Source organism: Myiozetetes cayanensis, unplaced genomic scaffold (assembly GCF_022539395.1).
Source record: "Myiozetetes cayanensis isolate MyiCay16 unplaced genomic scaffold, myiCay2020 scf6-25, whole genome shotgun sequence".
NCBI classification, from domain to species: domain Eukaryota; kingdom Metazoa; phylum Chordata; class Aves; order Passeriformes; family Tyrannidae; genus Myiozetetes; species Myiozetetes cayanensis.
Genome location: NW_026087853.1, coordinates 20,655,298 through 20,669,414, shown reverse-complemented (window position 1 = coordinate 20,669,414; position 14,117 = coordinate 20,655,298). Strand labels below are relative to the sequence as shown.

General features: G+C 40.5%; 1 protein-coding gene across 2 annotated transcripts; it reads left to right on the top strand.

The window, feature by feature from the left end:
• Positions 1 to 1,974: 1,974 nt before the first annotated feature.
• On the top strand, positions 1,975 to 13,820 carry CIPC (CLOCK interacting pacemaker). 2 transcript variants are annotated; one of them, XM_050336225.1, is made up of 5 exons: positions 1,996 to 2,052; positions 3,282 to 3,365; positions 4,813 to 4,987; positions 5,873 to 6,042; positions 9,503 to 13,820. In XM_050336225.1, exons 3-5 carry the CDS (start codon positions 4,915 to 4,917, stop codon positions 10,379 to 10,381), a joined length of 1,122 nt encoding a protein of 373 aa, XP_050192182.1. In that variant the 5' UTR covers positions 1,996 to 2,052; positions 3,282 to 3,365; positions 4,813 to 4,914; the 3' UTR covers positions 10,382 to 13,820. The 2 variants fall into 2 exon arrangements, with proteins under 2 accessions (XP_050192181.1, XP_050192182.1); XM_050336224.1 differs by lacking the exon at positions 3,282 to 3,365 and having other exon boundaries at positions 1,975 to 2,052.
• The last annotated feature ends 297 nt before the right edge of the window (positions 13,821 to 14,117 follow it).

The window sequence follows — 14,117 nt, the reverse complement described above, 5'->3', positions numbered from 1 at the left end:
AGTCACTAAACTCACACAGTGAATAAGATCTTGGATCGGGGAATAATCAAATGAAAGGAAAAGGAAGAGAAGAGGCAATGACAGAAATATTATTAAAACCACAAAAAAAGGCATATTTTGGAGCAGGAAGAATTCAGATGATAAGATTTAATTTATTCAGAAAACAGATTTAACTTGATTATCTAAGAAAACTCCTCTATTAAACAGGCAGTATTTCGGTTCTCCTACCTGTTGCCCTTGAATGAAAGCCTGGTATCACACATTCCAAATCTGTTCTGAATCACCTGAACTGAACTGCAGGTTGTCTGTCCCAGGCATAGGCTGCTTGCTCTCTGAAGAGCAGTTTTCAGTGAGCACCCATACATACTCCATATCCTGAGAAATCTGGCCTCTGTGGAGATCAGTAAGGCTTGTTTCTGGGTATAAGGCAAACAGGAAAACAGGACCATGTCTGAGTAATGATGATACAATGATGATACAAGAGAATTCTTAACATGCTATTCCTCAGAACCCAAACCTCCTGAACAGTAAGGGATCCAAATCCAGAGTCCAGATATCACATATCTCATGCCACAGTTTAGAATAGAGCAGACCCAACTCTGGCATTTAAATACTCAAAAATACATCCTAGGAATATGTGTCACTAGCATTCTCTCACAGCATTTCAGATTGGTAGGACTGGAATCCATCGGTGTCATATTTTCAAAATAACAGTGTCATTTCATGTGATCGCAGACATTTTTGGTTTTGCATTTGACAGGTTGTTTATGAGACGACATGGAGATTAAAGGTCCTTCTGTTTTTCACTCAGGAATTTATTAGGTCTTGTTGACCTTTTTAATCAGCATGTTTCAGGCTCTTTAACAAGATCGTAACAATAAAAGTTTTCTTTCATCCATTTCTGTTTGGTCAATTCATTGTGTCTTTGCTTAGCCCTTCCACACAGCCTTTTCAGTTTTCTCTAATGAATGGCTTTCATGTCTGAATGCAAAGTTTTCTGACAGATTTCTGGGTGCTGGTAGCATTTCTGGAATTCTCAAAACAAGAATAGCTACTCTAGTTATATTCATTGAACCAAAGGATTTACTTCCTCCTATTTATTTGCCCTTGTTTTATATGCATGGAAATGAAATCCACATATTTCACGACCTCACGTTTACCAACCACGTAAATCCTTCACTCATGACAGGAAGAAGCGATTCTTGCCCTGTACGCAGCACTGGTGAGGCCACACCTCGAGCTCTGTGCGTAATTCTGGGCCTCTCAGTTCCAGAAAGACATTGAGGTGCTGGAGCATGTCTAGAGACAGGCAACGAATCTGGTGAAGGGCTTGGAGCACAAGTCCTATGACAAGTCGCTGAAGGAGAGGGGGTTCTTTAACCTGAGGGAGGCTCAGGGGAGACCTTATCACTCTCCCCAACTACTTGAAAGGAGGTTGTAGCCAGGTGGGCATCAGCCTCTTCTCGCAGGCAACCAGTGACAGGATGAGAGGGCATAGTCTTACACCATGCCAGGGGAGGTTTAGGTTGGACATTAGAAGGAATTTTTTCACAGAAAGGAAGACTAGATATTGGAATGGGCTGCCCAGGGAGGTTGTGGAGTCACCATCGCTGGAGATATTGAAGGAAAGACTGCACAGGGCACTTACTGCCATGGTCTAGTTTACAGGGTGGTGTTTGGTCATAGGCTGGACTCAACGATCTCAGAACCTAATTGATTCTATGATAACTCCTTTTGCCATGTTTCCCCTCTTTGAGATGAGTGTAAAGCTTTTGAACCTCTTTGATGCCTCTTTCCTCATATTTTAAGTGGCTGTCAGCGCACTCATTTGCGCAGCATTCGGGAAGTTCCGCGCCACCCCAAACCCCGGCTCTGACGGCGCCGCCGCCCCCTCAGAGCTCCAGCAGAGCCAACGGCCGCCACCGAGCCCGCGCGCACAGCCCCGCCGCGCGCATGCGCGACCCTTCCGCGGCGGCTCGTCCGGGCGGGGCGTGCCCGGGGCGGGTGCGGCGCATGCGCGGCGCGGCGGAGCTGTGGCGGCCCCGCGCCCAGGTGAGGGGCGGCCGCGGGGCCGGGAGCTGTGCCGGGATGTGCCGGGGTTTGCCGGGGTTTGCCGGGCTGTGCCGATGCGCCTCGCCGTGTGGCGGGCGGCCGTCCGTCTCCGGTAGCCCGGTGGCTCGGCCTGCCTGCGCGGGCTCTCCTCACGCCGTAGGGCTCCGGGGCTCCCCGCGGCCCGGGCCCGGCGTGTGGGCGGAGGGGCGGTCGGGTGGACGGCGCCCGGTACTTCAGGCGGTGCGCGGCGGAGCTCCCGCCCGTGGGGCCGGGGGACGGCTCTGGCCCAGGCACGGGCAGGAGGGATCGCACGCCCGCGTCTCGGGAGAGCGGCGCTTCTGGTTTGTTTGTTTTGGGTTGTGGTTTTGTTGTTTTGGTTTATGGTTTTGTTCCATAAGAGGAAAAGATGTGCCGGCCCTTCCCAAAGCTTCCCTTCATGCAAGGCTGGCAGATGAGGTGTTCTTACTTTACTTATTTCTATCCTTCTGTTTCTAGTTTTGGTTTGGGATGTTCTAGAAAGGACTAAGTAGTGAGAGCGTGGATCGGGGACTTAAAGCGCGTCTTCCATTCCAGGGACGGCAACTAGGTTACTCTTACGTAATCGTGTTTGCTCCACACCTGTTAGCAGGCAGGCAGGTGTGGCTGAAAACTGAAAGTAAAAACTATGTAAGTAGGTACTTGAGGAAAGTCTCTTCTGCTGGCCATTATTCCATCATTCTTGTAGTTATATAGACAGTCATCTTACCATTTCAGAATTCATTACTGTAGCTGCCAAGGCTCGAGGTTTTGGAGCATAGTTCTAACAACCAGTTGGCAGGACCTTAAGAAGAAACTTGCAGTTCAGGGTAAATTATTCCAGAATGTCTGCTGCAATGTCATTTGAAGCAGCTTGCACTGGATACTGCTACTGATGGACTGCTAGCCTGACTATGATGCAGGCTCCTGAGTTCCTGTTTTTATAGTTTAAATATAAAGTTTTAACGTGAGACATAACTTCAAATTGTTACTTTATAGGAAAGTAATTTCTACAAATAACATTAGAAGTAATTTCTTCACTTCATTATGTCAGTTTCCTGTTAGCCAAACTCGAAGTTACTTTCTTTCAGAGAAGCTGAAACTTTGTCTTAGTAGAAGCTGCCTACTCTCAGGAAACAGGTGAAGGTTGTGACAAGTATGTAGCATAGGAGGCCATAATGTTACTGCATTATTCTGATTTTCATAGCTTTTAGTTTCAGCCTTTCAGTGTTTTCATTCTGGGTGCGGGAAGAAGAGGGCATTTCTAAGGCCATGTCTCCCCTAGGAGTGCACTGCAGGTATGTTATGTGTCACACTTGTAGCGGTATGGATTTCTTTACCCCCCAGCGTATTCACTCACCATTTGTTTAACTTTCTTTTCTCGGATGACTTACTTTACTCTTGTGAGTGAATCAGACTTAACAAAACCACAGCTTTGCAGATTCAGCTGTATTTGTTGTATGGGCTTCACTCAGCACATCTTCTTGTTTTGAGATTCAGTCCTTGGGACATCAAAGTTTTTGTGAGATAAATGTGGCCTGAGTAATTTTAATTCTTGAAATAAATCTTGTTTATGAATAGCCTTTAGTGTTTAGTTTGTTTTGCATTTTGGGGGTGAAGAGATGTCTAATACATCAGTTTTCCATCTGTGTTTCATTCTTTCAGTATTTTGAGGTATTTCTTGAAGTCTCTGTTTAGCTCACTGGCAGAATAAAAGAAGATGTGCAACTGTCCTACTTGAGTCAGAGGGACATTGTTTTAGTTACAGATAACAACCATACACTTTGTATCTGCTGTTTTATCTTGGTTACCCATGTTGCTGAACTTCATAGATTTAGGCATTACCTTTTTAGCAAATATGGAAATGAAGTTCCTATTTCCCAAGTTTTGTGTGTGCAGTAAGGAATTTTTACCTTGTCCAACAGAATTCATAATGGAGTTAGAAATTACTGATGCATTGTGCTCTCCAGGTGAATCTTCTCTGGACTTTACTCAGAAATTTTCAGTATGAGAATGGTCCTGCTTCAGGTAATTGAGTAGGACTGGCTGCCCTGTGCTCTGTACTCTGCCTTGCTTAACCCCTGAAGAAAGGAGCTGAACAAGATGGGTGCATTCTGCTCCTTCAGCTGCATCCATGTCTTCAGTACTTCTGAAATATCTTTGATTAGTTGATGGCATTCAGTAAATACTTTTTTAAAAATTAAAATACATGTGCCATATTTTTTTCTTTCAGTTAGGTTCTTCCTTCCTATACCTTTGTTATTTTGGCATCTTTAGCCTATCCTAAAGGATTCAAAGCCATGCCTACTATGATATTGTTCTTTTGTAGTTGATGCAGGGGACTGAAAGATTGGCTCATGGAAACCTTCCTGAAACTTGAAAAATCATCTGAAGACAGGTGTAAAACTTAAGTTCAGAAGAGTCTACAAAGTTTCAGTTGACGCAAAGAATTATTACCTCTTTTCTACTCTGTAATATGTTATTAAACATGCGTAGTTTTGAGAGTTTTGCAGGGAATAAACTTGTTTTATTGGCAATTTTATTTTCTACTGTAAATATGTGATAAATGTGGCAAATGTGAGGCAGGAAGTTTAATAGAATTCTACAGATGGCTTTACAGATACAGCAAACCTTTCATAACCTGACTTCCTTATTGACAAACATGGCCACTGTTGTAGTCTTATACTAATGGAGCTTTCTTTAGATTCAGAGAAAGCCTTTCTTTGTTCTTAATTGTTTTTGTAGTTCCTCGATGGAAAAGGCATTAAAAACTGCCCTTGGCACTATGGAAGCACTCAGACAGAACAATCATCTCCTGAGACCCTTGAAGAACTACTGGGCAAAGTGATGGAAATGAAGAGCATCAACCATCGCCTCAGCATGGCGGCAGCTGAATCTGACAAAGACTCTGGATATTCAGGTTTAGAAAACCACTGTGTTAACTTTTTTGTGTTTTATCTTGCTCAGGCTTTGCTTTTATTGGTGATGTTTGACAAATGTGACTAACCCCTTACAGTTTGTGTCTCATTACCATGGAGGGCCTTTCTATGCAAGATAGGTTTCATCTGCAATCATCCTACCACTGAAGTCTTTTGGAGTGGAACTTTATCTAGTTATAAAGTTCATCCTATGAATTTGAATGGCATAGGAATTTAAAATGTGACTAATAAAAAAATTTATGGAAGGATCTCAGACTAGAGAGTCTAGAAGTGGAGATGGCAAAATTACTTTTTGTTCTTTGTAGTGATGAAGGAACTGTTGGATTATACTGTCTAATGTCTCTTATGGTCTGACTAGATAAACCAGAAAGTAATTGTTATAATATCACTAAAATGTAGACACAGTGTGCCATTTTAATAGTCAACAAAACTGTGCAAAGATGGCCTTTAAAGGAGAGGGAAAAAAAGCACTTTTGTGAGAGATATCTGCTGTACTGAGTTTTTAGATAGAAAATTTCAAGACACAAAATGCCTGCAGCACGAACTATGGATGTGGCAATCCTGAAGCCTGTAGTTCTTTCCTGTACCAGTTTTTAGAGCAACCTTCATGATAGTATGCAGTTGCTTGGAGGCTAAATACAAAAGAACAAAAAGTCATAGATTTTTTGTCTATGAGAACTGATCTGAAATATAAAGCCTTTTATTAAAGGCTATTTGACAGCTGTCACAGCAGCTCTAATTTTGTTGATATTACAGATCTAAACTTTCTTGTTCTTTATGACTTGGTTGAAAGGAAGCAAAACTGAAAGGAAGTAGTAAGCATGTTGCATGGGAAACAACTAACAGCTGAATTCTACATCTGGCAGATGGCAGTTCAGAATGCCCAAGTGCTATGGAGCAGACGGACTCTGAGGATGTGCTGAATACGTTGTGTTGGAATGCAGAGGATGGACCTTGGCAATGCCCGAGGACCACAAGCAGCTCCTTTCCTGCACTTTCTCCTATGGTTGTAATGAAGAATGTGTTAGTTAAGCAGGTGGGTAAGAACTAATATATTGAAAAATATTCCATGTTCTTATTTTTTTTAAAAAAATACTTTTCCTTTCAAAAAGATTTTGCGTTGTTGCAGTCTGGAAAGTAACTGGTAACTTAAGTTCTAATGTGGCAGTCTGTTCTTTTGAGGGGCAGGCTAGAATCACTAAGATGGAAAAAAAAAAGTGAGATGGAGAAGCTCTGCTACATCTACTAAACCTCTTTGTCTTAAAGGAATCCCCCCAAAATACATCTTTAACAATGCTATGTAAATAGCACCAAAGAAATGGGTGATTTCCTTTTGAAAATTGCTGTTGTCTTTTTCATTCAATAAAGATGGTGAAGTAGAATGGAAAGCTTGTTTCCTTGTTCTTAGGTCCTATAAGGGCTTCATATGCAATGGGAAACACTAATCTAGAATGTTATAAATGCAAATATTGAATCCTTGTCTGAAGTTAGCTGTGATACTTCTAGTTTAGTAGCTGTTTCCCTTAACTGCCTGTGATGGCTCACATTGCAACAACTACATTCCCTATTTATACTCTCAAGTATTTTGTAATGTGTAGTTCCTCCAGCACATCTGTGAGACCCATAGCTTTTAAATTTTAACAGAAGATACAAGAGCTCCAAGTATTGTCCTATTATTAGATCTCTTGCTCTGTTACACTCATTTTTGGAATAGAGCAAAAGTTCTTCAGTGTTTTTTTTATTAGAATACTTCTGAGAATACAGTGAGAAGGGCAAAGAGGAATATAGATCCTGATTCTTTTTCTGATGAATCTGTAAATCTAATGAATCTGTTATGACAACAAGCAAGACCTTTTAAACACTGTGTATCATTGTGATACACAATACATACAGATATGGGTTTCTGTTAGTATTTAGCAGATTTGTAGGGGAGATGATTCTGTTCTCTAAGCATTGTGCCTTATACTATGTTAACAAATTCTTAAGTTAGTTATAGCAGGGAATAGGTCAAGCTTCGCTAAAGGTTGATAGGCTTTGGCCCAGAGCTCAAAAATTAAACACTGATTGCAGTGGTAGTTTACTGTTAAGCTCCGTGTTGTGTTGCAAACAGTTGGCAGAAGCAGCTAATAATAAGTAGCTTTATGTATATATAAATATAAGTATATATATATATAAAACCACAACCACATATATATTAAAAAAAGTTAGTAGTGTAGCAAAGACAGAATTTGGCAAGGAAGTGTTGGAGGTAGATAAAATTACCACTTGGTTCTCTTGAGCAGTGTGTCATAACATCTAAGTCTAATTATGTATGGTTAAGGACAATAATGTTAAATTGAAAAATGTTTACTATAATAAACAAAAGCAACAAGTCTAGGTCAGAATAATAATGAAGTTTCTTTTCCTCTTTTTTCATTATGCCTGGTAATCTCAAATAGTCATGTTGACCGTCTTTTAAAATGATCTTTTCAGCACTGCACTCAGTTGGGCTCACTGAACCAAAAAAAAAAAGGCAGCATCCAGTTACTGCTGTTTATTTGTTCCAGTTTCAATTTCAATCAGCATCATCCTTCTGTCTTGGAACCACTGTGATCCTGTGCAGTGATGGTTACCTGCTGTTACCTACTGGCCCAATTTCAGAATGTAAACAGCTAACAACAGTGTTACTAAAAAAAAAAAAAAAATCAAGGGGGGATCAGTTCTCAAAAACATAGTGCTACTGCTGTCAAGGTTTCTGTCAGTCTTGTAAAAGTCCTTAATAAATAGGAAGACCTTTTAGACAGGATGTTGTCTTTCATAGCTTTCATTTAAAAAAAACCCAACAAATCCCACAACAATTTGCAAAATTAGTAAAATAAATGTGTCCTCCTCTACTGAAAATGAGTTTTTGAGTAGGAGAAAAATAGCAGAGTGGAATATGAGAAGGAAAAGGAGAAGAAAGTAGATAAGAGATAGGAAGAAACCAAGAACAAGACAAAGAGTTACCACAGCTCTTTTGGCCTCAGTGATCCTGGGGCTCTGCTGTGCTGGGTGCTGTACAGTTGTGCAGGACATGGCGACTTCTGACTCCAAACCTTTGCTCCTTAAGGCTACACGTTCTCTCCTGTGTATGTATAGCCACAGTATTTATGTGCTTCCTCATTCCTAACATCTCCACATGCTTCTCTTTTGTATGTCCTGTTTTCTCTGTTATGGTGGTAGTATTTGATTTTACAGCTAGTGCTTCTGTACCCCTGTTCCATAAGGATCTTGCCCACAGAACTGAAGAAACATTGTGTCAGAGTAGGTAATTATTAGAATGTTATCTCCAAGTCTCAGTGTCCTAATCAGTGGGTAATGCCTGGTTTTGGTAAGTTCAAGTCCTTTACTGGGGAAATGGACTTTGTCAAAGCATGTTAGCTTTTAAAACTTACGAGACTGGTGGAAAGTATATGGATTTCAGATAGTACTAAAAATAATAAAATGTATTTGTGGTAGCTAAAAATTATTCCTTCAGCAAGCATGCCAGTTGTGTTCCAGGTTGTAAAGAACTGAAAAAGCAGCTGACAATATATGATATTAGTATAATTGTAGTGGTGATGACTTAAATATATTAAGAAGATCATCTGATATCTTTGGGGAAAAGCAGGCATGTTTTTGGCCAGAAGATCTCATGAAGATCTGTAGTAATGTGTTGGGGAAAAAGAGGTAATATCTTGTAAAAATAAATGAATACCCCTCTATTCCAGAATATGGCTTGTGGGAGGGAGTAAAAACTTGGGTGTTTTTCTTGAAATGTAATGCTTTTAAGGTTTATTGGAGTGCACTGTTTCACCAGAGGTATGAAGTTAAACTCCTCTGGGCTTACAGCAGGCTTTTTTGCTTGCATTGGTTGCTATTCAGCATTTTTTTTTCTACTTCACGTTTTTAAATTTATTGAAACCATGTATTGTGCTTAAATTGCAAGACTTACTGAACAGCTGTTGTCTATTTTAAGTAACGATTTCAAAAGCTTGCTGTAAGAATAGAATCAACAAGATTTGAGTTGCTACCTTTCAACAGAGGAAGTCTGAATTGTTCCTAAAATGTCTGAGCACTCTTTCCTTCACTCTTAGTGTATTTCATAACCACCTAGCTTAATTATTTTTCAACTTTTCTGTGCACCTGTTGTTTGACTCCAAGTCTGCAATAAACTTTTACATGAACATTGTACAATTTAAACATGCACTGTAATCCTTCTTTAGGAAAAAATGTATAAATTCAGATTGAATTGTTTTTAAATTTATCTGCTGTTGCATTGTGAAAGGATTATGGATTACAAGTTTGATTCCAGCATTATGCCTGTTGTCACAGAAGCAGAAGGAGGAGTTTGATGGAGAACTGTTCAGAACACATTATTTGGACAGTATATATCAAATACGGAGAAATGTCACAGTCCTGTTTTGTTTAAGACTTTTTTGATTCTCTTCCACAATGCTTTTGTAAGATTTCTGTTTTTTCCCTGTTTCACTTCTCAGGGGAGTTCATCACAGCTCCAGTCTTGGACTGTGCAGCCATCCTTTGAAGTGATTCCAGCTCAGCCGCAACTAGTGTTCCTTCGTCCATCAATCCCACCTCCCATTAATCCTCACCCTGTTGGGAAAAAGAGAAATGACTCCACTAATTACTTGCCCATCCTGAATTCTTACCCCAAAATAGCACCACAGCCCTGCAAAAGAGATCACTCCTTCGATCTAGAAGAATGTCAGGAAACCACTTGCCATAAACGACTCTGCACGGAAGCGCCCAAGTTGGAGACTTCTCCTGTGTTGATGAGCACAGGCTTGCCTACTAGTCCTTTTGCCCCTCTACCAGTTAGCTTTAAGACCCCTCAGGATTCTAACCAGCAAAGTTCTTCAGCTCTGGTGGCAAGTGGAAGACTGTCAGCTCTTTCTGGTTTTCATCATGTTTCCAGTGACACTCCAAAAGTGCCAGGTTTGACTCCCCTTTTGCCTTTTGGAGCTCTGCAGGCAGCAAAGTGCACCCTTCATGAGAGCGAGGGTGCCTCACAGACTACAACACAGTCTGCAGTGTGGAGCCCCCCACTGATACCAGAAGAGCTTTGCACTACCCCCGAGCTGCTCTTGCAACAACAAAGCAAGTGCAGACGCTTTCAGAATACTCTTGTTGTGCTACGCAGGTCAGGATTGCTGGAGATCACTTTAAAGACCAAGGAGCTCATTCATCAGAACCAGGTGACTCAGGCCGAGCTGGACCGGCTGAAGCACCAAACACAACTTTTCATAGAGGCAATAAAGAACAATGCTCCACAGTCATGGGCAGAGCTAGAAGCCTCTCTAACAGGGTCTGACAAAGCTGATAGCAACCTCGAAGACCCCACATATCCCAACATGTAGTAAAAAGGTGCATAGCTGTTGGCCAGCTTATTTCTGTGCCTCCTTTTTCCTGTCTCAGACTTTTACTTGAGCATTTTTTGAGTCCAAGACTTGCAAAGTCACATTGCCATTAACAATTTGTGGGACTGGAATAGTATGGTGGGTTCTTGACAGAATGGGTACTTAGTACTGCAGTGTGACTTGAACTCCATGCTAACTCTGTATAATTCCTTGGACTCGCGAAGCATGGATGTGCTCTGCTGGCATGTTCCCATTCTTGCAGTGAAAAGATAGTAGTTTGCAGTATTCTGCAAACATCCTCCTATTCCCATCTTCAGATAGTCCATTCTGAGAGTGCAACAGCAGAACAGGCCCCACTGTTGGGCCATCATCAATTCCAAGTAGGCAAAGGGAGTTGGTGTGAGGAGAGGAAACAGTGTTGGTGGGGTGGTATCTTTAGGTTGTTGCTGTCTTTTCTGGTAGCAGAGAGTCTTGCTTTGGGGTTTCAGTTCATTTGAATTAGTGGAAATCTGCTTGTGGTGAAGAGGCATTCTGTATTCATTGCAGTCTTAGGACCCAAGTGAAATGGCATGTTTTGCTGAGTATACTTTAGATTTTGATCTGTACAGTTGAGTGAATAAAAATCACAAGGCTTGCACTGGAAGTGTTTGTTCCAAAGCCATGTGCATTAATGGTAAGAAGTGTACAAGGATGGTGGCTTTGTGTTTTCTCAGTAGCTGGCAGATTAAACATTGATATTAACAACTGCAGTGATACAACCAAAAAAAAGGACAAGGAAAGTATTGATTTACCAGGATTAATTTGACAAGACTAATTGCATATTAGTTGATATGTATATCTTTATAAACTCCATTTTTTTCTGCAAAATCAGGTTTCTATGTATTAAAAAAAAAAAAAAAAGGTGAAATGAGAGGAGCATAGTGGCCTATGGTGATGTCCTCCCATCCTTTTCCGTCTCTTTTCTTTATTTAGAGAAATCAGGTGCACGTACTAGGGGTGGGGATGTGTCAACTTGGATAAACTCCCTAAAAATTTTATCTACCTAAGCCTGAACTTCAAAAAACTAAACAAATTCCAAAACATTTTTTCCTCCGTATAGATTTATATCATTCCTAACCTGCTTACCTTGAGATATAGCTAACACTACTGTATGTGTAAGATATTGGCCTTGATGTTGGCCTAAGATATCTTGCTAGTGGAGATCCACAGTAGTCATGTTACAAAAGCTGTTTTACAGAGATTTATTTCTTTTCAGTGTATGTATACACTTTACTATGTCACTCCCTCCAGTCTGAAGGGTTTTTTTCCAGAGCAGTCTGTGTAGAAAACTGAGAATGGCTTTGTCTAAGAATGTTAAAGAATCTGTATCATCTATGATATATTCCTTTCTGTGTGACAATGATTTCAGTGTGCCATCTAGATGACTGGCTATTTTGATGCTTTGATTACCTCTGTGATCTGTTTCAGATTCTTAAAAAAGAAACTTGAAAGTACAGTGGATGTCTTGGTAATTTGTGACTAGATGTGTTCATTTTCTGATGCCTCTGGGAGTCAATATTGCAGAAGACTGCAGAGAAGGCTTTTGTAGTCTTCCACAAATAGGTGCATTAGAGAAATTGTAAGGGACTTCTCTCCAATAGGGGATTTCACCCTTTTTACACTGATGGAAAGAAATGCTATACATGTCTTACAAAGAGGAAGCACATGAGTCTTATTTGTACTAGCTATGGGCCTAGAGAGAAATACTGTGGTAGGGTTTGCCCTAGTGGAGCTGTAGCAAACTAGTAGCCATGCCTTTTGTGGGATCTTGTCCACCTACTGAAGACTGGTACAGTATGTGGGAATTGATTAAAAGTGTTCATAGACTGTTCTGTGATGTATTTTTTAAATAAGCTGCTACAGTTGTGATACTAGGATGTCTCATAACTCACAGCCCAGCAATACTGAAACTCAGCCAGCAAACCCAGAAAGCAGCGTAGTGCAGTGTAACGATGTAGGACATGTCCAGTCTAGACACAGTCTATCAGTTGTGATATCTGCACCAAATGACATCTGGCAGGATAGATGTGATGGTACCTTTGGGCCATTTTTGAAAGAAGATGGGCTTGTTTCTTCTGAGCTTCTTACAAGAAGGAGAGGAGGTGATTCCATTGATCAGATACATGTAACAGACCTAGAAGCCTGAGGTATGAGAAAGAGCATAGGATATTTTTCCTACTTTTCCTAAAGTTCTTATTCTACCTATTAAATGGAGTGGAGAATTTGAAGTTCAGAATACGTATTTTTAGGAAATGACTGTCCTAGAAAACAAGGTGATGGGCTCAGGCTACCTACAGATAAAAGCAAGTCAGAAAAAATGAAGTCCAATCTTAGCTATTCAAGAGATAAGGAAAAATGAGTCTACTGATGACCTCCATCCTATTTCCACTGCTCTGATGGAGTAAAAAGGAATTAAAAACTTCCCTTGCAGGGTAATGTTATCTGACTTAGGGAGACTTCAGCTGATAGAAATCTTTCATAATCTTCATAGTACCAGATGTATTTTTTCCCCTGACAGCACTGAGGGTGGGCTGAGGTGGGCGTGCTTACAGCTAATGGGCCTTTCAGCTGGTGTAATTTGTATAAATATATATTCAATAAATCTGTGAATAAAGTCCAGCAGCTGTTTAGAAATCTCCTACTGGGCATCAGTCCAGACTTAAATAGTATTTACTGAACTAGAAAAATCCACTCTGGAACTCTTATATGTAAATCTGGAGCCCCTTAGGAACCATATCCCTAGATAATTGCAAATTTTGATGCAACATATATTAAAAAAAAAAGATGTTGAAGGCCCCTTGTGATAAATATGTCATCAGGTACCATTCTGTTCAGATTCTCCTAGCTGCCTTTGTTCATGGAAGCCCTCCTAAAGCTTTCCTTTCTCGGCGCACTGTAATAAAATAGGTTAGCTTGGAAATGCATTGAGAAAATCAGTTGACTTACATCAGGACCAGAATAGGGAAGTGGTACAGTAGATCTGAACAGAGATATTAGCCTGTGATTGGAAACCTGTAAGCAATGAACTTACAATTTTTTTTGATCTTCATATTAACAGGTCAGCTGAAGTCAACTATCTCAGTCTATACAGTCAGTTGAGTGGCCTGCTGTGTCTTCAGTTGTTGCTGACAACTAGCAGGTGAGATAGCTTAATGGGTCAGGCAGACTGCTGTTTTTCTATTACAGTTTAATAAATGTTGGTATTTTTGATTACTTTTGCTATGTCTTTTTGAAATTCTACTGTCCTAGTTGGAATGTAAATATTTTCTGTACTTTCAAAGTCCATTGTTAGCTCTGAATACAGTAGCCTAAGAACTCTGTTATAGAACATGACCTTTTTGCTAAAACTTTACAGAAACAGACTGTGAAATATGAATGAAATAAAATATGGACTTGAAAAGTTTGTGGGCTATTTTAATGCTGTTAAACTGCAAAGTCCCTGGTTCCACAGCCTGCTTTAAATACAGCTCCACAAGAGCATGTTGCCCATGTGGGAAAGCGCAGATCCAAAAGTGATACTATGATGTATCATGCTGAAGAGATTCACATGAGCTTTAACAGTATGTATGAATTAAAGGGTCTCTGGGAGGAGCATGCATAGAAGTGGGCTGTACAGAACTCTAAAAATATATTGTCGTGGGTGACCATTGCCATAGATCTGTCATGAACAACCTGGAAGGATTTTTCCATCTCTGAA